Source organism: Salvelinus sp. IW2-2015, linkage group LG28 (genome assembly GCF_002910315.2).
Source record: "Salvelinus sp. IW2-2015 linkage group LG28, ASM291031v2, whole genome shotgun sequence".
Classification (NCBI taxonomy): domain Eukaryota; kingdom Metazoa; phylum Chordata; class Actinopteri; order Salmoniformes; family Salmonidae; genus Salvelinus; species Salvelinus sp. IW2-2015.
This window is the reverse complement of record NC_036868.1, coordinates 3,370,300-3,394,348: the sequence shown is the minus strand read 5'-3', so window position 1 is coordinate 3,394,348 and position 24,049 is coordinate 3,370,300. Positions and strand designations below refer to the sequence as shown.

The window sequence follows — 24,049 nt, the reverse complement described above, 5'->3', positions numbered from 1 at the left end:
GGTCTTCAGCGCTTTGTGACAACTGCCGACGTATAATGGGCTTTAGAAAATACTTCTAATTGATTGGTCAGGTTTTACCGCTGGGTAGCAGATTGTGGGCTCAAGACATTCCAAAACATCTCCAGATGCACTTGGACACATGATCAGTGATGTAACCTGCATGTTTCAGGCTTTTCAACACCACACACCCTCTATTGTTCATCTGAAAATATTTAGGTGGGTCAACGTTGGGATCCCAAGTAGAGCCTGTCTCACCGTCAATCCTAGCATCACCTCCCGGTAGTTCCTGTTCCCACTCAGTCTCTTCTTCAGCGCCCGGATGGCGTCTTTAGGCCTGCAGGAACACAACACATAGAAACTTAGCTAAGCACACAGATATCCTGTTAGCGTTCTGTAAGTCATTCTATGATTAACCAGCTAATCTTAAAATGTAAGGTAAAAGTATGCATGGCATTSTTGGATTAGCATAGGGCTTTGGTCATGCTATCAACTCAASCCGTTGTTTWTATTGKCCTAAACCATCTTAGCATTGTTGATTTTGTATGACGCTGTGCGCAGGTCTCAGTAGCAGGACGTCACAAGGCAACTAGCAGTAAATATCTTTCCTCCGTGGGGCAATAACCACACATTGTTACCTACCTGGCAGTCTAAAACCACACCACACTTCATTAAAAGGCACAGTGCAGTCATACTCCGTTTTATGTATCATATTGTACAACAGCTGTTAAAACTAACACTGTAAAAGTTTGAAATAATTGTGTTATTTCCTTATAATTGCTGGTTAAAAATATATAATTTACACAGGACCTTCTAATCTGCAGGTTTGCATGGATGGAGTTTTGGCTTGCCTGGTGACATCACTAAGCAGTATACAATAATAGACCAATACAAAGAGAGTTCCAAACCATAACAGATAGTTTGAAAGTTACATATCCCTCCCATTAAGCCCCTCCCATTAGCCCTTTCTCAGACCAGCTCCCAGAGCAATCCTAGCAAAATTCTTGCTTGAGAAATTTTTGCTTAAAAAAGCTATAGATTTTTTTCTTTCTTACCATTTAATTAACAACTATTACTACAGTAATGTACTTAATTTTTACCCATAAATGATTTGACATTGAGTCAAAATCAGCTGCATTGGGCATTTAAAAAAAAATCACCACATAGATCTGAGCTTCTAAACTCAGCAAAAAAAATAAACGTCCTCTCGTGTGTCAACTGCGTTTTTTTTCAAGCAACTAACATGTTATGTTCATACAATATTTACAAGATTCAAACACTGGAGAAACTGAAAAGTTCCCACAGACACGTGAACTAACAGAAATGAATGTGTCCCTAGAACAAAGCGGGGGGGGTCAAAATCAAAAGTAACAGTCAGTATCTGGTGTGGCCACCAGCTGCATTAAGTACTGCAGTGCATCTCCTCCTATGACTGCACCAATTTGCCACTTCTTGCTGTGAGATGTTACCTCACTCTTCCACCAAGGCACCTGCAAGTTCCCAGACATTCTGGGGGGGAATGGCCCTAGCCCTTACCCTCCAATCCAACAAGTCCCAGACGTACTCAGTGGGTTTGAGAGTGGCTCTACGCTGGCCATGGCAGAACACTGACATCCTGTCTAGCAGGAAATCAGCCATACTGCTTGTTCTGTGCGTTGTTGGCATTGTCATGCTGGAGGTCATTCAGGATGAGCCTGCAGGAAGGTACCACATGAAGAGAGGATGTCTTTCCCTGTAATGAACAGCATTGAGATTGCCTGCAATGACAACAAGCTCAGTCGCCGATGACTGCTGACACACCACCCCAGACCATGACAGACCCTCCACCTCCAAATCATCCCGCTCCAGAGTACAGGCCTCAGCGTAACGCTCATTCCTTCGACTATAAACGCAGAATCCGACCATCACCCCTGGTGATACAAAACCGCGACTCGTCAGTGAGAGCACTTTTTGCCGAGTCCTGTCTGGTCCAGCGATGGTGGGTTTGTGCCCATAGCGACATTGTTGCTGGTGATGTCTGGTGAGAACCTGCCTTACAACAGGCCTACAAAGCCTCAGTCTAGCTCTTCAGCCTATTGCGACAGTCTGAGCACTGATGAGGGATTTGTGCGTTCCTGGTGTAACTCGGGCAGTGTTTGTTGCCATCCTGTACCTGTCCCGCAGGTGTGATGTTTGGATGTACCGATCCTGTGCAGGTGTTGTACATGTGGTCTGCCACTGCGAGGACGTCAGCTGTCCTCCTGTCTCCCTGTAGACGCTGTCACAGTACGGACATTGCAATTTATTGCCCTGGCCACATCTGCAGTCCTCATGCCTCCTTGCGCATGCCTATGGCACGTCACGTAGATGAGCATGGACCCTGGGCATCTTTCTTTTGGTGTTTTTCAGAGATCCGTAGAAAGGCTCTTTAGTGTCCTAATTTGTCATAACTGTGACCCTAATTGCCTACCGTCTGTAAGCTGTTAGGTTCTTAACGACAGATGGGAGTGTTCATGAATTGTTTTATGGTTCATTGAACAAGCGTGTTTAAACCGCTTTACAATGAAGATTGTGAAGTTATTGGATTTTTACGAATTATCTTTGAAAGACAGGGTCCTGAAAAGGGACGTTCTTTTTTTGCTGAGTTTTATATCTGTCTTTCTGCCTGCCTGTCTGTCTGTTTGCCCTTATAGAAAGATCAAAGCTAATCTTAATAGAGAAAGCTCTCTGTTACAGATGAGGTAATGAGCTTCCATGAACCTCTCTCTGAACTCTGGAGCTCTGTGAAGTTTCAGAGGAGAGATGAGAGTGTGTATATCCCTGTCTGTGACAGCCACGGCTGAGTGTATGYAGTGGATCGAACATTAACGGAGTAGTGCTCAGGCAGTAGTCTCACTGATATGCTCTCTCACTGACACTAGTGGATCCTATGGGAGGGAGTTGAGGCCTTCAGACACAAACAGACTACAGAAAGAGAGGAGCTCAGGGAATACTGGTGTGCATGGGTGTTACATCATCTCAAAGGTTCCACTTCCAGAAGTTTCAGGTAGGCAGTCTATGTTTATCTGTCTGATAAGTGGCATTAGTGCAGCTAGCTGGCATTTCTTCCACATGCATGTCATTGTCTGAACCTAAAGATGATTGCCTGCATGCCATTCAGTTGTCACCATGTCTGACTTCCTACACTAACACAATACACAAAGGCAATAGTAATTTGTTACTTGGTAGCCTTCACACTCAAATTACACAACGCTTCAAGTAGGCAGTGGAAGTTGTAATGGAGGTGAGGGACTGATATATCTCAAAAGACATGGGTCATTTTTTTCCCTGGATTGTACTGAATAATGTGTTCTCCCAGGACTTCAGAAAGCTAGCCAGTAGACAGTCATACCTGACCTGTTAACCACTGTGACAGGAACACAAGACACTCCAGTGTTCAGTCAAGCAGAATAGAGTAACTGGGGCTGCCAGTGAAAGTCTCAGTGTGTGTGTGTGTGTGGTTGTGTGCTGTGTGTGTGGTGTGTGTGTGTGTGTTGTGTGTGTGTGTGTGTGTGGGTGTGTGTGTTGTGTGTGTGTGTGTGTGTGTGGTGTGCCAAAGCCTGAGGCATGTGGGCATGAGGAATGTGAAGAGAAAAAAAATAGAGAAAGGGAAGCAGAAGAATGATTCGGGGAAGAGGAAAGAATTGAAGGTTTGAATCCCTCCAGTTTTTCCTAGAGGTCACAGCACTCAACCAATTTCAGGAGTCAACAACTTTTACTCATTAAGCTCAAGGAAAAGTTAACGCTAATTAGTAAAAAAGGAAATTCTCATTCCATTCTATCGGCACTGCAGCTTGACCTGTGCTTGTCTCAACATGCATGTGTGATTGTATGCATGTAGAGAGTTTGAGAGCAGAAGACATGTCTGTTGTTCACTATAACTAATGGACAATAAAGTTGTATTGTATTTGGTGCACATCTTTTGTATGTATTTTTGAGTTGTGATAAGAGGTCTGTGTTTGTGCGAGTGACTTGTTCAGTCAATTAGTAAGGCGGCCAGTGAGCCAATCAGTTGTCCATCTTTCAAGTCAAGTCAGTCAGTTCATAGTCGTCTTTCAGTCAGTCAAGTCTTTCAGTCAGTCAAGTTCTTGTCAGTCTAGTCTATGTCATCTTCAGTCAGTCTTTTTCATCAGTTCTGTCTCGTCAGGTCAGTCTGTCAGTCCTCCGTCCGTCTTTCAGTCAGTCCGTCCGTCCGTCTTTCAGCTCAGTCAGCTCAGTCCGTCCGTCCAGTCAGCCAGCTCAGTCTTTCAGTTCCGTCAGTCCCTCAGTCTCGTCATTACGTCAGTCAGCCTAGTCTCGTCTTTCAGTCTTCAGCAAAGTCTTTTCAGTCAGTCAGCTAGCAGTTCAGTCTCCGTCTTTCAGTCAGGTCAGTAGTCCAGTCTCGTCAGTTTCAGTCTAGTGCAGCTTTCACGTCGTCCGTCTTTCAGTCGTTCGCTTCAGTTGCCAGTCGTCCTCGTCTTTCATCGATGCGCTTCAGCCGTCTTCAGCTTCACTGCAGTCGCCGTCTTTCATGTCAGTCAGTCAGGTCAGTCCCGTCTGTTCCAGTCAGCCTCGTCGTTCAGTCAGCCAGTGAGCCCGTCTCTTTCCAGCCTAGTGAAGCCACATCAGTTAAGTCCATCTTTCAGACGTCAGTCAAGCAATCAGTCCAGTCAGGCAGTCCTTTTCATCAGTCCGTCTTTCAGTCTGCCAGCAGTCCGTCGTCAGTCAGTCTTTCAGTCACGTCGTCAGTCAGTCGGTCCGTCTTCAGCCAGTCCGTCCAGTCCCGTCTTTCAGTCAAGTCTGTCCGTCGCCGTCTTTCAGGTCAGTCAGCCAGTCAGTCTTTCCGTGCATGTCAGTCCCCCAGTCCGTCTTCCAGTCAGTCGCTTCAGGTTCCGTCTTTTCAGTCAGTCAGCCAGTCCGTCTTCAGTCAGTCAGCGGTCCGTTCAGTCATCAGCCAGTCCGTCTGTTCAGTCAGTCCATCCGGTCTTTCAGTCAGCCAGTCCGTCTTTCAGTCAGTCAGTCAGTCAGTCCGTCTTTCAGCAGTGTCACCGTTTCTTTCAGTCAGCCAGTGCCCGCTTTCAGTCAGTGGCCATCAGTTAGTCCAATCTTTCAGCCAGCAGTCAATCTCAGTCAGTCAGTTCCGTCTTTCATCGTCCGTCTTTCAGTCATGCAGTCAGCGGTCCGTCTTTCAGTCAGCCAGTCAGCGTCGTTCTTGCAGTCAGTCGGTCCGTCTTGCAGTCAGTCGGTCCGTCTTGCAGTCAGTCGGTCCGTCTGCAGTCAGTCGGTCCGTCTTGCAGTCAGTCGGTCCGTCTTCAGCAGTCGGCCGTCTTGCAGTCGTGTCCAGTTCTTGCAGTCATGTCGGCCGTCTTGCAGTCGGCCGTCTGCAGTTCGCCGTCTTTCGCGGCCCGTCTTGCAGTCGGCCCGTTTGCAGTCGCGCTCTTGCAGTCTGGCCCGTCTTGCAGTCGGCCCGTCTGCATCGTCCGTCATTGCAGTCGGCCGTCATGCATTGGCTCGCGCAGTCGGCCGTGCTTGCAGTCGGCCAGTTGAGCCCGTCTTTCTAGCCAGTGACCAATCAGTTAGTCCATCTTTCAGTCCGTCCTCAGTCAGTCTTTCAGTTCGTCCGTCAGCAGTCTTCAGTCCGTCCGTCAGTCAGTCTTTCAGTCCGTCCGTCAGTCAGTCTTTCAGTCCGTTCGTCAGTCAGTCTCAGTCCGTCAGTCAGTCATTCAGTCTTTCAGCCCGTCTCTCAGTCAAGCCCGTACTCAGTCAGCCGTCGTACTTCAGTCAGCCCGTCTCAGTCAGCCCGTCTCCAGTTCAGCCCCGTCGTTCTCAGCAGCCCGTCTCTCAGTCAGCCCGTCTCTCAGTCAAGCCCGTCTCTCAGTCAGCCGTCTTTCAGTCAGCCATGAGCCCGTCTTTCAGTCAGCCAGTGAGACAATTCAGTTAGTCCATCTTTCAGCCAGTCAGTCAATCAGTCAGTCAGTCAGTCCGTCTTTCAGCCCACGTCCGTCTTTCAGCCCGTCCGTCTTTCAGTCAGTCAGCCAGTCCGTCTTTCATCAGTCAGTCAGTCTTTCAGTCAGCCAGTGAGCCCGTCTTCAGCCAGATGAGCCAATCAGTTAGTCTATCTTTCAGCCAGTCAGTCATCATCTCAGTCAGCAGTCAGTCATCTCAGTCAGTCAGTAGTCAAGTTTCCAACTCTCAGTGCAGTCAGTCTTTCAACCAGTCAGTCAGTCAGTCAGTCAATCCGTCAGCCAGCCAGCCAGTCAGTCAATCCGTCAGCCAGCAGCAGCCAGCCAGCCAGCCAGCCAGCCAGTCGTCAGTCTTTCAGTCAAGTCAGTCGTCCGTCTTTCAGTCAGTCAGTCAGTCGTCCGTCTTTCAGTCAGTCAGTCTTTCAGTCAACCAGTCAGGTTGAAAGTGTGGAGTATTCTGATTGTAGTCGTAGCTCACCCTTCCTCCGTCTCATTGATGATGTCACAAGATCTCATGGTTGAGCGCCCAGTCCTCAGCCTGCAGGCCGCCAATCCGTGGCCTTCTCTGGAAAAGAAACAGAGCAGCAAGTAAACAAGCCTGCTCATTAGAGCCAAGGGACACTAAGTAGTAGGAAGTTTCCCCTAGACGAGCGGTGACAACACCTAACCCCATAGGAATAACCGGTACAACCCAAAAAGATGAAACCACCCCTTTGGGACTGGTTCCTACCTAGTTTCTTCCTTCTAGGAGTTCTACCTGGTGCTTTCACTTCTGCTTATTCCTTGCTCTGTGGGGTCTAGGCTGGGCAGCTTGTGACAACTGCTGATGTAAAATAAATAAATAAATGAGGCCTAATGATTGATTGACAAGAGGGAGATGTAAAACAGGTTTATAACAGACCTAGAGTCAGTACTCTGCCAACCCACTGTCCACCTAAGCCTTGGGCTATATTTCAGTCTGACTGCGCTGTGACCTGTCCCCTTACCTCAACAAGCCGCACTAATTAGCCTAAACTCCATGGCTTATGTAACATTACTGTGGGCATGAGAAAAAGTTGTGTAACCAAGCACGTAAAAAAGAGATAACAGTAACAGTTTTCTGTAATAACCAATCTCTCTGTCTTGACGTGTCTCATTTGATAACTGTAGTGTAGGCCTAGGCATTTTCAGATGTTAAAAATGCATTCTTCCTCCCTTCCTGACGCAGGTTGATGTCTGATGATCTAACATGCTCGGATAGGTGTGAGCAAGGCTTCCACTGTGTGATTTCACCAATCACCTCATGTGTGATGCATTTAACCTATTCAAACAGGATCATGGTTCTCTGCATTGTCTTAGAGAGGAACGTAATGGAGGGAAACATGTGACAGGATTTGGGCTATTGGTTTTCAACACAGTAACATTGAAGTTTTATAATGACATAATTGAGCTGACGTCTGGAAGTCCACTACCACTAGGTGTCGACCAATTACCGTGCTGAATTCATCCCTCCATGAAACAGATTAAAGAACTGTGTGTGTCCCACATGGAACACAATTCCTTTGAGCCTGTCGAAAGTAGATGCGTATACATATCGGAACTGGGGTGTAATTTGGAACGCAGACCTAGTCTCACTCCTGTTCTTGCTGGCAGAAAATAAGGAAACTGAGCCAGCAAGAGCTAAATGTATTTAGAGTCAAAACACAGAGCTAAGAGTTAAAATGTTTAAAAGTTAGTCATGATGACTCGACTAGCTCTAGGTTAGCTCAGTCACTCAAACATTTCCACCTCCAGCGCAGGGCTCAGAGCAGTGTGGCATGCCCAGGCCAGGCACCTCTCTCTGGGCTATGTGTCCTGTTCTGGCCTCTACCTCCCTCTCCTTCCAACCCGTCAGATCACAGTCTACACACTGAGGCCACTGTGTGTGAAGAATAATGCTTTGGTGTCTGTTTCTCTCCTTTCAAATCACACACAGTATGAGAACACACACACTTTTCTTCTTTATATTTGTTTAACACACCACCTCTCTAACCTTAAATATTACTCAAATAATGTATTTCCTGTGTACACCAAGACAATATTCTGCTAACAACATGTCAGAACATGAGAAGCCAAGGTAAACAGCATGACACAGTGTTTAGCTGCTCAGGCCCAGTGTGTGAACAGCAGAGCATTAAGTGTGTTAGTCTTAACCACTGCTATCTCCACTCACGCCCCACTAATCTCCTCAAGTGGATTGGAAAGCGGACAGGCAGGGAGAGAGAGGAAAAGAGGAGGGAGAAAGAAGAAAATGAAAGGGAGAAGGAAAGGACCAGACCTAGTTATAGGCTGTTGTGGTCATGAGATTTTGTTCCGAACGTTGATTGGGAAGCAAATAATTGCCGGTCTCACGGTAATTGACCGTTAATTAACAAACACATTTAGCATCTCCTGGCTTCCTCACATAGCCTACAACTGAAAGTCACGCGCTGCGTATGTCACAGTTAGGCTCCACACCTGTTGTAAAGCGGTAAAACATGAATGTGCTTCATTTTAAGGCGTTATTTGGCCACTTTAGTTGTGATACAAACCTTAACAAAACATAGGCTACATGAGGTGCGTATGATTAGATTGAAAAAGTAGCACAAAAAAAGCATGTGCTGTTTTTGCCTTACTGCACACAAGCTGGCATCTTTTACAAGTGATTTCACTACACCCGCAATAAAACATCTGCGTAAATATGTGTTTGTGACAATAAAATGTGATTTGAGAAAGTGATAATAGATTCACAAGTGGTAGGCTAATATTGTCAGTAGAAAAGTTTGTGGTCATATGCACAACGTTAAACAAACATAGGTGCTGGGCTAATAAAGGACTCTAGTATAGAACAAGAAGGCCTGCACACCTTTAAAGCTCCCAATTCACCGCTTTAATCTAAAGAAACTATCATCAGGTCAAACACACTGAGTGTTCACATCCCCAAAATATACACATTTCACCTCACATTGTGGACATGACGCATGGGGATGCAAAAAACATGTGTATCTCTAATAATTCAATGAGTAGATGTAATGGTTCCAGAAAATAATATACATTAAAAAATGACCAATGAGTACCCTGGAAGGCAAGACAAATCAAAGTAAAGTAACATATTCAGGTAAGAAATGGTCTATGTCAAAATCTGGATCAGACCTCTAGGAGACATCGTAACATGGTGAAATCCAATACAATTCTCCTCTCAATAATAGTTATCAGTATCTCCGCCCTCCTAGAGTCTTACATGTTCCATACCAATGTATCTATCTCAAAGAGCTAATGTTGTGACGAACTCCATGAAATGAGCAGCCAGAGTTTCTCTGTCAAAGGCCCTGATATTACTCCTGTGTTCTGCTATGCTTATTTTCAGAGCTCATTGTGTTTTTTCCTCATAACATAGACCACAATAACACTTGATCGGGTATATCATATGTTTTGGAACATGTAAAACTGCCCTTAATTAATGGCCTTGCCCGTAAAAGGGTGACCTGAACATTGTGTATTTGTTCGTGAAGTTACATTTGGTGCATCCGCCACATCTATAGTTACCGCCGGCACATTGTCTAGAAAAGGTACTGCGTGGCACTGGTGGAAGATCAGACCTCACCACCATTGACTGATGTTGGGGCGCGTCTGAAGACTACCCACGGGGTTCTTTAAACGTCATTTTCCTGTTTGGATCAGTGCTCAAGATGTACCAGTGTTTTTTAATAATGTTGGTTAATCTGTTTACCAAGTGGAGAGTACTGAAGGAAGCATTGAATGCGTTGGTCAGGATGGCGGGAAGGTTTGGGCGTAGGCTGTCATCCTGGGTCATATTTTTATAACGTTCCCTTGCGTCATGCAGCCATTCCTTGGGTACCCGTGTCCAAAACGCTCATCCAGATGGTCGCGTTTGTTGAGGTAGTCACTCTGTGTACTACAAATCCTACATGCGACTGTATGGCTAATGGGAGGTTATTTTTTAGGGATGGGAGTGGTGAAGCTGTCTCCGCGTAATAGGGAATTTTCTGTCAATCGGCTTCCTGTATAGATCCGTACTAACCCCCCCCCCCCCTTCCTCTTACTTAAAATGTCAAGAAAACGTATTTCACAACAGTGAATTTCAAATGTTCACTGCGTTGTATTGATGGAAGGATGAATCGATATAGAGATCCTCCGCTGTGCCCTGAATAAACGAATATTGTCATCAATGAAGCGTTTCCAGCAAGTATATACATGTCGCAAGAATGGATCTATTAGGGCTGAAAATGACTATTTCTTGTGGCTCTCGACCCCGGTGCGCACGGATGTCTAGGCACTGCATCGCGCAGCGCTAGCTGTGCCACCAGAGATTCTGTGTTCGCGCCCAGGCTCTGTGCAGCCCGGCCCGACCGGAGGTCGTGGGCCGACACACAATTGGCCTTGAGTCGTCCGGGTTAGGGAGGGTTTGGCCGGTTAGGGATATCCTTGTCTTCATCGCGCACCAGCGACTCCCTGTGGCGCGCCGGCGCAGTGTGCGCTAACCAAGGTCGCCAGGCTGCACGGTGTTTCCTCCGACACATTGGTGCGCGCTGGCTTCCAGGTTGTATGCGCGCTGTGTTAAGAACAGTGCGGCTTGGTTGGGTTGTGTTTCGGACAGCATGGCTTTCGACCTTGCGTCTCTCCCGAGCCCGTACGGAGTTGTAGCGATGAGACAAAGATAGTAATTTACAACACAATTGGATACCATGAAATTGGGGAGAAAAAGGAGAAGGGTAACCTATTTCTAAAAAATATAAACACATACAGATTGCCATAATTCGTCCATTTTACTACCCATAGCAGTTCCCTTCTGTTGAATGAACATGTCATTTTCAAACATGAAAAAGTTCTTAGAACAATCTCAGCAAGCTACTGTGCCAGTGGTCGTTGACTGAGGTAATGGTCATGGCTTCTAGCCTCCCTGATGGAGGATATTAGTATACAGTGATTCAACGTCAAAGGCAAGCCATAAGCATCTCCCCATTCATATTGGGTGTTAATCATGTCCATAAAATTATGTACATATGCAAAGAAATCAACAAAAGCAGAAATATTTTCAGTCAATGGAGGCCACAATAGGTCTCCCTGGTGGCTTATCCAGTCGTTTTGTGGATTTTTGGTAAGCATGAATGACGCTCCTGATTGATAGTCTACTTTCATGAACTCATATTCTTTAGCATAATGTCTCCACTTTCCATAAGAGACTTCAGCTTGCAGTGAATCTCATCTTTGAACAGTGGTGTAGGGTCACGTGACAATTTCTGAAAGAAAAAGTATTGTTCAATTGTCCCCAGATCTCATTCACATAGTCATCACGGTTTAACAACACCACAGCTCCGCCCTTGTCAGCATTATGCACTATCAAAGTGGAATCATTTTTTAAAACATCCAATGCTTGCCTCTGTACTTAGGGAGATTATTGTAGACTGTATTCTTGTTTCTTAATCAAAATCTGAGACATATTTTTCCACCAATCTGCAGTATGCTTGGGAGGATTTTTGTATCTGGGTGGACAAAAAGTGGATTTTGCTCGAAAAGGGTTTTTCCTTCTATGGGAAATGTCATTCTCTATTTGATCACCCATAGTCTGAACACCCATCAGACTATTCTTAATTTAATCTTGTCTTTACATATACTAAATAATATGTGTGAAATTTGTTTTGATTTAGAATGGACCATTATCATGCACCGATTTCGAAACAGTGGCAGAAAAATTAAGTAATCTATCACTATTTAAGTGCAATGTAGAGACACTTTTCCCATGGTTCATTTCCTGCCAGCCAGGTAGCTATACTCCTGTTGTAAAGATAGTCAATGTGCTTAATATTAGGAAGTTGATGAATAAATATAGTAGGCCTTGCCTATAGAAAAACTGATGGACCCTCCTCTTTTAAGAGGCATCAAATCTCTTTTCTCACACAATTGCATAGCATACAGAAAATGTTGCGCAACATGAGCTCACGTGAAATGTTTGATTCGATTTTCGATTACATTTGCATTGATGTCAGAGTGATTAGAGGACAATAGATGCTGAGTACCAGGCAGTGAGCAAGTTTAGTAGGCTACTAATGACAATCAGCAGCATCAGCGCTATGGAGAAGGCTAATTACCGTGACTAAACGGTCATGTGGAATTTGACTGCCCTCATGACCACCGGTGTGGCGGTAATATGGTCACCTTAACAGCCCTATTCAGAGTCATCCTTTTTGAGGCCTCTATTCATGGAACAAGACAGACATTACAACCAGAGCTTTGCAAATAGAAGAGAGACTGATTGGGTGCGAGTTCAACCCAGGCTCCACCCCCAGACAGTGTCCCAGTGCCATGGAGTGAAACCAGTACAACCAGTCACGTGGCCACACAGGMGGGAGGCTGTGCCATCCACTGCCAACTCCACAAATCTCTGTTTCAGATCCCTCTTTTCTCACCGTCTGTCTTCCTCCCTCTCACTCTCTCCCTCCCTATTCCTCAATCCACTAATGCATAGCTCTGAGATAAACATTTGAAATTGGCTCATGTATCCATGGTTACTGAACTATTCCTCTGTCTTATAGTCTTCTTTTCAACATCTCGTCATAGAGGGCTTATTACCAGAGAATGCTCCAACCCATTAGGGACAAATCCATGGGCCTGCTAGCTACACTAACCCTTCCACTAATGGAGATGGCAGTGCAGATTGTTCCGTTTCCTCCCGGATGTCTATCTGCTTTCCCTTTATGATGGTTCTCTGTCTCTTCAGCAGCTAAAGGGAAAGAGATGGAGTCAGCATCTAGGCCAACTGTACTCTGAGACAGAGTAGTTTCACTAGTATCAAACCTCAAGCTACACACACACACACACACACACACAATCCACCCACCGCAAATAAACACACCATCCACACATCCCAACATAAACATGCACACACACTGCAAACATAAACATACACTTGCTAACACACACAACATCCACCCAGCCTCTCTCTCTCATCCTGTCCACCCGCTGCCTGTCAGGCCACTTAAGGCAATGAGAAAGGACAATGAAGATTCACAATGCAAACCTCATCAGCAGGGTTGCTGCCTGTTCTGTTGCCCTGCCTCTGAGTGCTCTCCCATTTCCTCTGTGAGAAGTGAACCTGATCCCTTTCCCCTGTCCTGCTGCTGCTGTGGTGTTGGGTACCACTCTCACCACCAGCACTGTATCCACACGGACAGACAGAAGGCCTTTATGGACAGCACAGTACAGTGAGCACTCAACCAGAGAGATAACACACTGGGGCAGATGATTTAAAGCTAGTAGCTCCTAAGATTATTAAAAGCATCGCCACTCTGCGCCTCGCTTGGCTACCCAAGCTCGGTTGCAGTGAGCACTGAGCACGACCGCCTCCTCCTGAGCTGACAATGTACTGATGATGGGTAGTAGATGACTTAGCCTAGCTGGGTGTGGTGGTTCAGCGGTGGCCATCTAGGAGACTTGCACCAAGCTGCCGCGGGAAGCAGCTGGCAGGCGGGCCGGCCACACCCTGTGCCTGTAGCTACACTCACAGCAATGAAAGACCCTTCTCTGTCACCTCCTCAGACCAACTTCCTTCTAGCCTGGTCCCAGATTTGACCATGATGACCAATGGAGTTGATAAGGCAGCCACAAATAATCTGGAACCAGGCTAACTTCCTTCCTCCAGAGTATATACCCATGATATGTTCCCATTGATTTCACACAGATGCATACTAGGGGCTGTAAACTGTGGCTATTATCAACTTCAGACAATCGATATCTCATCTTTTGGGAAAAAGCTATGCCTAACCATGAGAAACTGGACTGAATGCATGGAAACTGTTTGTGCAATCTGCTGGGTGACATCCTAGGAGATTCTCTCAGAGACAATGCAGAGAGGACAGCTTACCCCCCACCTTGTCTTCTGTCTAGTTTGTAGGCTATACAAATCTCAACTGCGCAGTAAGATACAGTACTAAAGACCTTTATAACATAGGATAGTTATGGTTGTAGCTAAACCTTGAGCAGTAAGGATACAGTACAAGGCCTAAAATAACACCTGCGGGTAGATTTGTCATTGGTAAATGTACTATTTCACCAGCCACGTTGGCGGTGGTCAGGGCTCCACAGTGCAGCATTTCCTCGCATTTGATAATAAAAGTCAAGTTGATCACATTTATAGTAAAATAAATGCTCAGAGCTTTTTTCAAAGTATTTCTGCCTTTTGTTTCATAGCTGTAAATGAAGTCTATGAACTACAATCCTATATAGCTATTCCATCTTGCGTGAACACTGCCTGGCTGGGTGCATGCGAAGAGCTGAGCGGAAGGTGAATTTTTAGAAGTAATTTTGTTCTTCAGCCGATAAGTTGTCTAATTACTTGACCCGAAAGTCTACTGAAGTGAGACTTGTTGCTTGTCCATCTACATTGGGTTGTTCACAGGCTAGTTGTTTTTCTATTGTTTGAGTTTCAACTGCAAGGGAAGAGAAGACAACGCCTCTCCTAGTCAGACTCACAGGCTTCAACATGACTCGAGTCGCGCTCACATGTTAACCTCCCACCCTTAAATGGCAGGAAAATGTTTTGTCTCATCTGTGAAAGTTTGGTTTAATACTCAGGTCCACAAAAAAATGAATTAACAAATATAACACATATTTCTTACCATAATACATGTATTGTTTTAGAAACATTACAAAGCATGCTCATCTGTTTTTTTTTGTTGTTTTGTGTATAATTTTAGCAGGGGGAAAAATCTGAGTGGGCTGGTAGATTTTTTTATATAAACTGAGTGGTCTTCGAGCACTGTGAATGCTGATTGGCTGAAAGCCGTGATGGCTAAAAGCCTTGTAAATCAGACTGTATACCACGTATGACAAAACATTTTTTGTACTGCTCTTAATTACATTCGGTAACCAGTTTATAATAGCCAATAAGTACCTCTGGGTGTTTGTAGGTATATTGCCCAATAAGGCCAGAGCTGTATCCAGGCACTCCGCGTTGCGTCATGCTTAAGAACAGCCCTTATCCATTGGTAATTGGCCATATACCACACCCCCTCGGGCCTATTGTTTAAATCTACCTGCCACAGTGGACTGGTGGACCAAAAAGTGAATTGAGATGCCCTGTACAGTACTAAGATCTTCATAAAATAGAATAATGATGGTTGTAGCAACGGCCTTGACTGTAAGAATACTGTTACAAAGACCTTTATAACATAGGATATTGAGTATAGTTTGAGCTAATGTCTTATTAAAACATATTATAGCCTAACTATTTTATCCACTGAGCCCTGGTTAGTATTCTGCCATGTTCCCATTGTTCTGCAATCGCCAATCACACTTAGTTTTGCGTGATGATAGAGGCTGACTGTTTAGATTAATCAGTGGATCTCTATCAATGAGGGACACAGTCCCTGCCTGAGCGGGTACATAGGCCAGTTCAAAGTCCTACCTAGACCTCCAGCCCACAGTCCCATCCAATCATTCACAACCACATCTTCATCATCTCAAGCCCAGCCCCACCCACCTTCTGGCCAGTCATTATCATCTCTTATCACAGAGTCTGCACCACCTGGGGTTGGCAACAGTCCCTTGTATTACATTTTATATTATTAACCTTTATTTAACCTGGGGAACCGATTGAGACCAGGGTCTCATTTCCAATGGTGCCCTGAGAWCAACAGTTGAAGCAATGTTAGGAACCATTCAACCAAATTACAGTTACAACATTTCAAATGAATTACACTACATTCAAAAGGGCAGTACTAACAAATATATACGATCAATAAAAACAAGAGCCCAAAATTCACAATTTGGGACCAAATAATCAAGTTTTAGAGTCAGAGACTCCCAGGCAACTATATAAAAGACAATGATGCTTATGGAAATTATCACCAGTGATAAAACGCAAGGCCGAGTATATAGCCACAGAACTTAGAAGTCTACACTTGTTAAACAGCCCTCAAAAGCAGCAAGCCTATAACAACGCTATTTTTTTAAATTTAACCTTTAACTTATAATATGGAGATGCTATAGAAGTTCTCAAATAGCCTAGACCCCCCCTCACCTAGAAGTGAAAAACTATTCCTGCTTTACCACATCTAGACCAATCCCAACCGCAGGGATCACTCAGTTATTATCCTTCTGTTATCTCCCAAATCACAGGCCGGAAGCAGGGCCTGGAGAWATGTCCACAGACTGAGCCAGTTACACCTGTTRCAGGGGTAAACAAACTAGGCTAACTGAGCCTTAAGATATTATGACTGTGATTATAAAAGCCTTAGAGCTGTTCGTAAAGCTAACTGTCATGGTTATTAGTACAGTAGATAGAAGATCTATGCACACTACACAGTGGACCAAGCCTATCAAATCAGGCATTCCCTATCCATATATTTTGCGTGCCCTACTGTATAAGGCCTCAGTATGAACCTAGCTCTGGTCCAGGGCATTATGTGTGGCTTACTGACGCTCACTCGCATGTGAAGCCCTGGACCAGAGCTACTATAAACCATACAGACAGGGTGGAAAATAAAAGCCTGAAGGTAGTAACAGGTTAGGCTACACAAAATGCCACTTCCATTAGGTATTGGGCTAATCAGGAACACAGAAGAGCTTCTAACATGTTAATTTTCTTATGCCTTTAATGCCCATAAACACTTGTCAGTATTTCAGTCCAAATAAGCACTGTTGAAGCTCCTCGTCCCAATGACAGAGCAGGAAACTGCCCGGAAAAAGCTATGTCTTTAGGAGCTGCAGGAGGGAGGGCACTAAGGGGAAGGGGGAACTTTGAGGGAAGCTACAGGGGGATGTCGACTAGCTTCCTCATCACCAWTCATTACAATCCCAACTAACCAAACTACTATCCTAACAACGGAGCCCATGTAAAAATATTGGGCACGGTTTAGTGGCGGCAGGTAGCCTAGTGGTTAGAACGTTGTTTGAGCTAGTAAGTGCGAAAGGTTTCTGGATCAAATCCCAAGCTGACAAAGTAAGAATCTGTTTGTTCTGCCCTGAAACAAGGCAGTTAACCCTGTTCCTGGTAGGCCGTCACTGTAAATAAAAATTTGTTCTTAACGACTTGCCTAGTTAAATAAAGAGTTAAATAAAAATCTAGGTCAGCTGTGTTTGTGATAATCACAGAAAAGCTTGGCAACATAGCCCGCCTGTGGTTGACAATGCAAGTTATCTTCTTTGTAATAGAAGTGATTTACAAATGACTCAGTGTTACTGACAATGAACTATCTTTGAAGGGTGTTTTTTGCTAATGTGTCATAGTATTTGTGAGAAACGCTCATTGTGATTTGTCTGCCTTTTTTAGCATAGTCAAGGTCAAATGACGTAATCTTCCCGTTTATCCTCCTTCCATTATCATTTCATGCCTGTACCACTAAGTGGTGTGTAAGAGCTTAAAGAATACAGACCAACTGTTCGAAATGTGAATTCATTAATTAGTTTAAAAGCATAGTCAGTGTCTAAAAATAACTATTGGCCAAATGAGACGCAAGCCATCGTCATTGATAAACAATTTCAACTGAAAAACTGTTACCCATCAGCTGTTGTATCATTGCATTTCAAAACAAAGGAGAATCCAGTAGAAAACTCCTCGTGAAATCATTTCCTTCATTTGGAGCAAATTTGTACTTTTCAGCAAATTTTGCCACCTGATTCCAGTTAAGCTTAGCTAACGTTTGCATGGGCTACCGCGACCCGATATTTATAAGGTTACTGTAGCTGGTCGATGATGCTACAGCTAGCTAGCTTAGCTCGCTTCTGAATGCCGTACAATAACACATGTAAGTCAACATTCAAACCTTACATTATGGCTTAATAAGACCTGATTAAACAGCATCTATAGCTGGTAACTTACCTAAGCACTGGACCCACAGGAGTGCTGTACGGATTGCCCAGTTAAGAACTCCATCTTTGTGACAACAAACATAACCCACAGAATGACAGAAGCTGGAAGAGAGGCGCATTATCTGCAAGTCCCTCCCACTGAGCAACCACATTGGAAGATAAAACTGAGATATCAATCTGTATGGCTGGATTTATTGTCGATCAAAATTAGCAGCTATCCAGGGTATGTTCACCACCAACACTCTATGCACAAGATCCAGCCTTGTCTGGATATGATCGATTTTAACGTTACTCGTTCATGTTATGTATCCAGTCTGTATCACAACCTGCAGTGATTGGGAGTCCCATAGGCAGCGCACAATTGGCAGCGTCGTCCGGGTTTGGCCGGGGTAGGCCGTCATTGTAAATAGAATTTGTTCTTAACTTACTTGCCAAGTTAAATAAAGGTTACATTTAAAATATATATATATATATTTTTTTTTTATATTAAAAATAAGTATTGTTGTTTGGGGAAATTACTTTAACCTTTCCCTACAATTCTGTACTACAAACTATTGTTGTTGTTTGAGTGAATTGATTCTGAATATCCGGATCATTTCTAACATACTGCACTCGATGGGATAAACTAGCTAGAATAAACTGTGGGTTACATGGCATCATTCAGGAAATCCTGACCAATACTGCTCTGATCCTGACTAGAAGAGATAAACATTTATGATCCCCTTAATTCTAATAATTGTATTTAAGTACATAATATTCACAAAGAAACCTCATAGTAATGCTTACATTGGTTCGCAAATCGCATATAGCATCTGTATCCTCCGTGAAACGGTTTAAAACGGTTTAGCTATCAACTTTTGGTGTTCAATGAAGCTAGTCCTGCTGCCTGTTTGCTAGGAACAGTATACATCTTTGCGCAGCAGACGTGAGTTTGAAAGGTACGAGGCTGAAACATACATTTATTTTCAAATTATCTTGTTGTTTGGTTTTTTGTGGTCTCTCAAAACAGCAGCTTGTGAGAGAGAGCAATCTGTATACCTTTTTAATTGAGCAGAAATTAGGTTACTCAGCTCTGGCTTGTTGTGTTGTGTTGCTGCTGAAAAAGTACTAGCTACTATTAGCTAGCCTAACGTTAAGTTACTGTACTTTTATACTAGCTATTTAAACGTTGTTTACAATATTTATAGCTAGCCACCGTAGCTAAACGTTGCAAGTTAACCTAGCATAATACATTATACACAGTTGTTGTTTATTTGTTATTGCAAAACAGCCACTCAACTCTACAAGCTACGTACCTGGCAGGATTGTGATGACACTGAGACTCACTGTTTTATCAATCAGAAAAACATTTGTTAAACCAAACAACACCGCCAGACAGTGGTATTGAATACAGCATTTGATATTGAGCTGCCCTTTCCCCACAGTAACAGTACAGGGAGAGAGTCAGGGGATCCAGAGACATTAGCAGGATGAGCAGGTATATGATACCGCAGAGCCCAGTTTGGTGGACGAGGAGCTGCTGCAGAAGGCAGTGGAGGAGCAAGGCCCTCAAGACCAGGCTGGGCAGATTGCAAAGGAGGAGGGCATCCAGTATGACGAAGTCTGCCAATTGCGCCTAGACTACAAGAGTAAGACATTTGACAGATGTTGATGTTCTTCACTTCATTTGCATACTTTTTGGTGCAGGCATGTCATGTCCATTGTCCACAGAGAGAAGGGCAATAGTTGCAGTGGAAATAGTTTTTATTCTTACTTTGTCCTTTTTTAAATTTTTGTCCATAGACATCCTGAAGATTGATCACCTGTGGCAGTTCACGTCTCTGACCAAGCTACAACTGGACAATAACATCATTGAGAAGATTGAAGGACTGGGGCGCCTCACTAATCTGAAATGGCTAGGTAAGAAAGGTCTCTCACAGACCCTGAATATGTTCCACATACAGTAAATGTTAGACAGATAATGTATGTGTTAAACTGTATATAGCTATATCAAGATGACTRTATTGTTTTTCACTAAAAGACAAGCTCTTCACTGATACAAGGCTATTATGGCCTAATGACCAATATTATCTTTCTCTCTATCTCCTCTTCTCCTCTAGATCTGTCCTTCAATAACATTGAGGGGATCGAGGGGTTGGATTCTCTGGTGAAGCTGGAAGACTTGAGTCTCTACAACAACAGAATCTCTGTCATTGAGAACATGGACACACTCCTAAACCTACACGTTCTCTCTATTGGGAACAACTTCCTGGCTCAGTTGGAAAATGTGAGTAACTTTCATACACTACCTACATTTATTGTTTATGTTTCAAATTATGAATGTAAACTCTCCAATTGTATACTGTAGACTATTTGTGACAAAATATGTTATTTTCATGGTATGGGCTGGTATTGCATGTTTGCTGGACACTGTAGGAATTGCAATCAACCATATCCTCTGATTCCCAGGTGATCTACCTCAGAAAGTTCAAGAACCTGCGCACTCTCAACCTAGCTGGAAACCCCATCTGCAAAGAGGACCGCTACAAGATCTTTGTTGCTGCCTACCTTCCAGAGTTGGTTTACTTGGACTTCAGGCTATTGGATGAACAAACAGTGAGTGACGGAATAGGGTGAAATTGCCCCTTGACACTGATATTGGGTCAGTCTTGTAATCCCCCCACTAATGGTTAAGGTTAGGATCGGGGAGGGGAAGCTGATCCTAGATCTGWACCTATTAGACAGGCACCTATTAGACAGGCACAGGAGAACCAATGGGCTGACAAGGTTGTACAGTATATACTGTATATGTGCTTGTATCCACACCAACATACCATAAGTCTTACAAAACACAAGTTTTTTTATGCCTAGGCTCAGGAACATTCCTGTCCTGATGAATTAAAGCGTTGATGTAAACGAGAGCATTACAAAACGGTTAGTCATGGATTACAAACGTTTCCCCTGGGAAYCAGACAGCTGAATAAGCACCATACTAAAAGCAGAATCGCAAAACTGCTGAACTGCCATACCTTTACACATCCCATCCATATTGTAACCACAGATTTAAAGAAAACAGTTCCAAAGGTCTAGTGTATACATTTTTCTTCAAGCACTGCACTGGATATACCATTAGTTTGTATGACTACATGAATACCTTGCTTTTTTCTTACTCTACCAACCATTCGGGCGGGCAATGAACATTAAGTATTTCCTTATGTAGCGAGAGCAGGCGTTTGGAAAATACCAGTATGCCATTGAGGAGATGCGCCACAATGAGGCCCAGGAGAGAAGGGCGATGGACGCTAGGCAAGAGCAAGAGGACGAGCTGCAGTTGCACAGGGTAACCTACGAAAAACCTACATTCAGAGCAAAGCATACATTCTACATCCATGTGTGCATTGAGCTTGAAATCATTGGGCAACTCTGCCATCTACTGTTTAAGTGTGTGTGTGTGTGTGTGTGTGTGTTGTGTGTGTGTGTGTGTGTGTGTGTGTGTGTGTGTGTGTGTGTGTGTGTGTGTGTGTGTGTGTGTGTGTGTGTGTGTGTGTGTGTGTGTGTGTGTGTGTGTGTGTGTGTGGTGTGTGTGTGTGTGTCTTCCCTACCTACAGGATGCCTTTGTGGAGCTCTTGAACGGCCCATATCTGTTTGACAGCATGTACGCAGATGATGCAGAGGCAGCCAAGCTGGCCTACCTCCCCGGAGTGTCTGTACTACTAGAGACATATCCTTCTCCATACTCTGTTCTCTCAGTGTCAGTCTATTTGGAGCATGCCTTCTCCCTTCGACAACTGGCCCTTGATTTGATGGATGGCTAAAAGCAGATGCAGGTGAAATAATAGTAGAATGATATATCTTGTTGTAAGATAGGGATTTCAAGGAGAGAAAAAAACTGGGYAAAAACACAAGTCGATTATTCTACTATTGCATCYAAGGCTCCTTCCTTGACTCTGTTCCTACATACAAGAGCCACCTGGTGGCGCTGTGTGTGCAGGTGTTTGAGATTGGCTTGGCACAGCGCAGCCGGAGGGAAGACGAGGTCAAGTCCTTCTTTGACTGTTCCAGAGAAGCCGTGGACGACAACCAGCAGAGAGCAGCACAGATCGCTGCAGACTTTGAGAAAGCCAGGAGACAGGTGCATCATGGGACTGTAGCTTTTACGGTCATGTCAAGAAYGGATGCCGCTAATGTCAAAGTGARGTCAAAACGTGCATATCCGAGCAGCGTCGGGMAGAATTTTTGCATTTTTGCTAACAATAAYGCWTTTTCTAACCTTAACCTAATTCTCCTAACCTGCTACATTGATTCTCCTAACCTGCTGCGTAAGTTCTCCTAACATGCTACGAAGAGTAACTTCTGATATTAGCGGCATTCCATCTAGTCAAAACCGGCTTCCACTTGCACTGACAGTGAAACGTTTGAGAGCATCAGTTCAGCGCAGACTGACAGATCTACAAATCTTAATGATCTTAATCTTAATGTCACGATCGTCTAAGGTGGAAACAGTAGACCAAGGTGCAGCGTGGTGAGCGTACATACTTCTTTATTATAAGATGTCACCAACAAAACAATAAACATCAAACCGAAAACGTGCCGCCAACGTAGTGCTCACAGGCAACTATACATGGACAACTACCCACAAATACAGGTGGGAAAAACGCTACCTAAGTATGGTTCTCAATCAGAGACAACGATAGACAGCTGCCTCTGATTGAGAACCACACCTGGCCAAACACACAGAAATACAAATCATAGAAAAAGGAACATATAATGCCCACCCAAATCACACCCTGACCAAACCAAAATAGAGACATAAAAAGCTCTCTACYGTCAGGGCGTGACAAGACCAATTGGCAAGTCTAATTGGAAACTGTTATAATTACAGCTCTTCCCTGCCCATGAAACCTTTATCAATATCTAAAAGCTTTAAAAAATCCCAAATTAGCACTCCTACTCTGAGATGCTTTATTATAATAATAATAATAATAGATTTCATTTATTTGCGCTTTTCATTATACAGTTAATCTCAAAGATGTTAAAAAACAAAACAAAAGTACATGTAGTTCTTGGGCTGGACAATGGTCTTCAACAGAGGCTAAATATGAATATGGCACATAGAATTCAACTGACTCCTATCGGCCCCATCTCTATGGAGGGATATAAGTGTCAAAATACATTTCATATGAATTATTTTGGAACAAATATTACGTATTTAATGTATTTATATGCACTGAATATCTTCTTGGCCACACATAGATAATGTAAGAGCCATGTTCTTTAGAGAGTTTGGCAATTGAGGATTTCTGCATGATGTGCATTTGCATGACACTACAACATTCTATGGCAGCCATGGTAGCACTGCATTAAAATAACATGGGGAATATAATGTCTAGAAGGAGCATTGTGATGTATTTACATGAAACTTTCAAATTCTATGGCAGCTATGTTAGCGCCCCATTAATATTACATGGGAATATTTAAATAATGCTCTGTAACTGAATGTCTAGAATAAGAACAATATTCAAAAATATGACTGAAATATATGGCTCTGGATAATGGTATAACAAACTGCTGAAATACAAACATGATAGCAACAGTTTAACAAAAACTGTGCTATTTTTATCATTTCAAATCCACTGTACATAAATCTTACAAATCACAAAAAAATCATGCAAATCACACGTAAATGTTGTGTATCTCCACGTGGCCACACACACAGGTGATGTCTGAGATGCAGCAGGCCACAGACACACGTCTCCTGGAGGCCCAGCTGAACCACTGCAGCGAGGAGATTAACCAGCTCTGTGACAGCCTCATGACCCAGGAGCTGCAGCTAGTCGACCAGCTGGAGGTGTGTGTGTGTCTGTCTGTGTGTTGTTAAGATCTACATTATTGGTCGCCCTTAAATCTGAACTGAATAACTTCCAAGAGGTTAGGAGTAGAGGTTTTTACGGATCCACCTGTACTCATACCAGATACCCGATCTGGGTCCAGAATTCTAAATAATGTCACGGGTCTGGGTTGGATCTCATATGATTGTGTCACGGGTCTCGGGTATGTGTCCTTTTTTGTAATTTTTTTAATTACATTTTTTACTTTGACCCCTTTTACTCCCCAATATCYTGATATCCAATTGGTATTTACAGTCTTGTCCCATCGCTGCAACTCCCCTACAGACTCGGGAGAGACAAAGGTCGAAAGCCATGCGTCCTCCAAAACACGACCCTGTCAAGCCGCACTGCTTCTTGACACACTGCTCGCTTAACCCGGAGCCAGCCACACCAATGTGT

At 43.9% G+C, this 24,049-nt stretch overlaps 2 protein-coding genes and 1 pseudogene across 6 annotated transcripts in view; 1 reads left to right on the top strand and 2 right to left on the bottom strand.

Annotated features, from left to right (window-relative positions):
- The window catches only part of LOC111954045 (TOM1-like protein 2), a 28,220-nt pseudogene extending 18,452 nt beyond the window's left edge, over window positions 1-9,768 (bottom strand).
- znf106b (zinc finger protein 106b) overlaps window positions 1-24,049 on the bottom strand; it is a 129,406-nt gene that overhangs the window by 37,062 nt on the left and 68,295 nt on the right. The gene's annotated exons all lie outside the window — the stretch shown is intronic.
- drc3 (dynein regulatory complex subunit 3) overlaps window positions 6,472-24,049 on the top strand; it is a 22,977-nt gene continuing 5,399 nt past the window's right edge. The window contains exons 1-10 of the mRNA XM_070435725.1: window positions 6,472-6,545; window positions 13,064-13,172; window positions 19,261-19,411; window positions 19,566-19,682; window positions 19,883-20,049; window positions 20,232-20,378; window positions 20,983-21,102; window positions 21,371-21,483; window positions 21,720-21,894; window positions 23,479-23,610. Of these exons, the coding sequence (XP_070291826.1) occupies window positions 6,472-6,545; window positions 13,064-13,172; window positions 19,261-19,411; window positions 19,566-19,682; window positions 19,883-20,049; window positions 20,232-20,378; window positions 20,983-21,102; window positions 21,371-21,483; window positions 21,720-21,894; window positions 23,479-23,610 (1,305 nt within the window). The remainder of the gene's footprint in view (window positions 6,546-13,063; window positions 13,173-19,260; window positions 19,412-19,565; window positions 19,683-19,882; window positions 20,050-20,231; window positions 20,379-20,982; window positions 21,103-21,370; window positions 21,484-21,719; window positions 21,895-23,478; window positions 23,611-24,049) is intronic.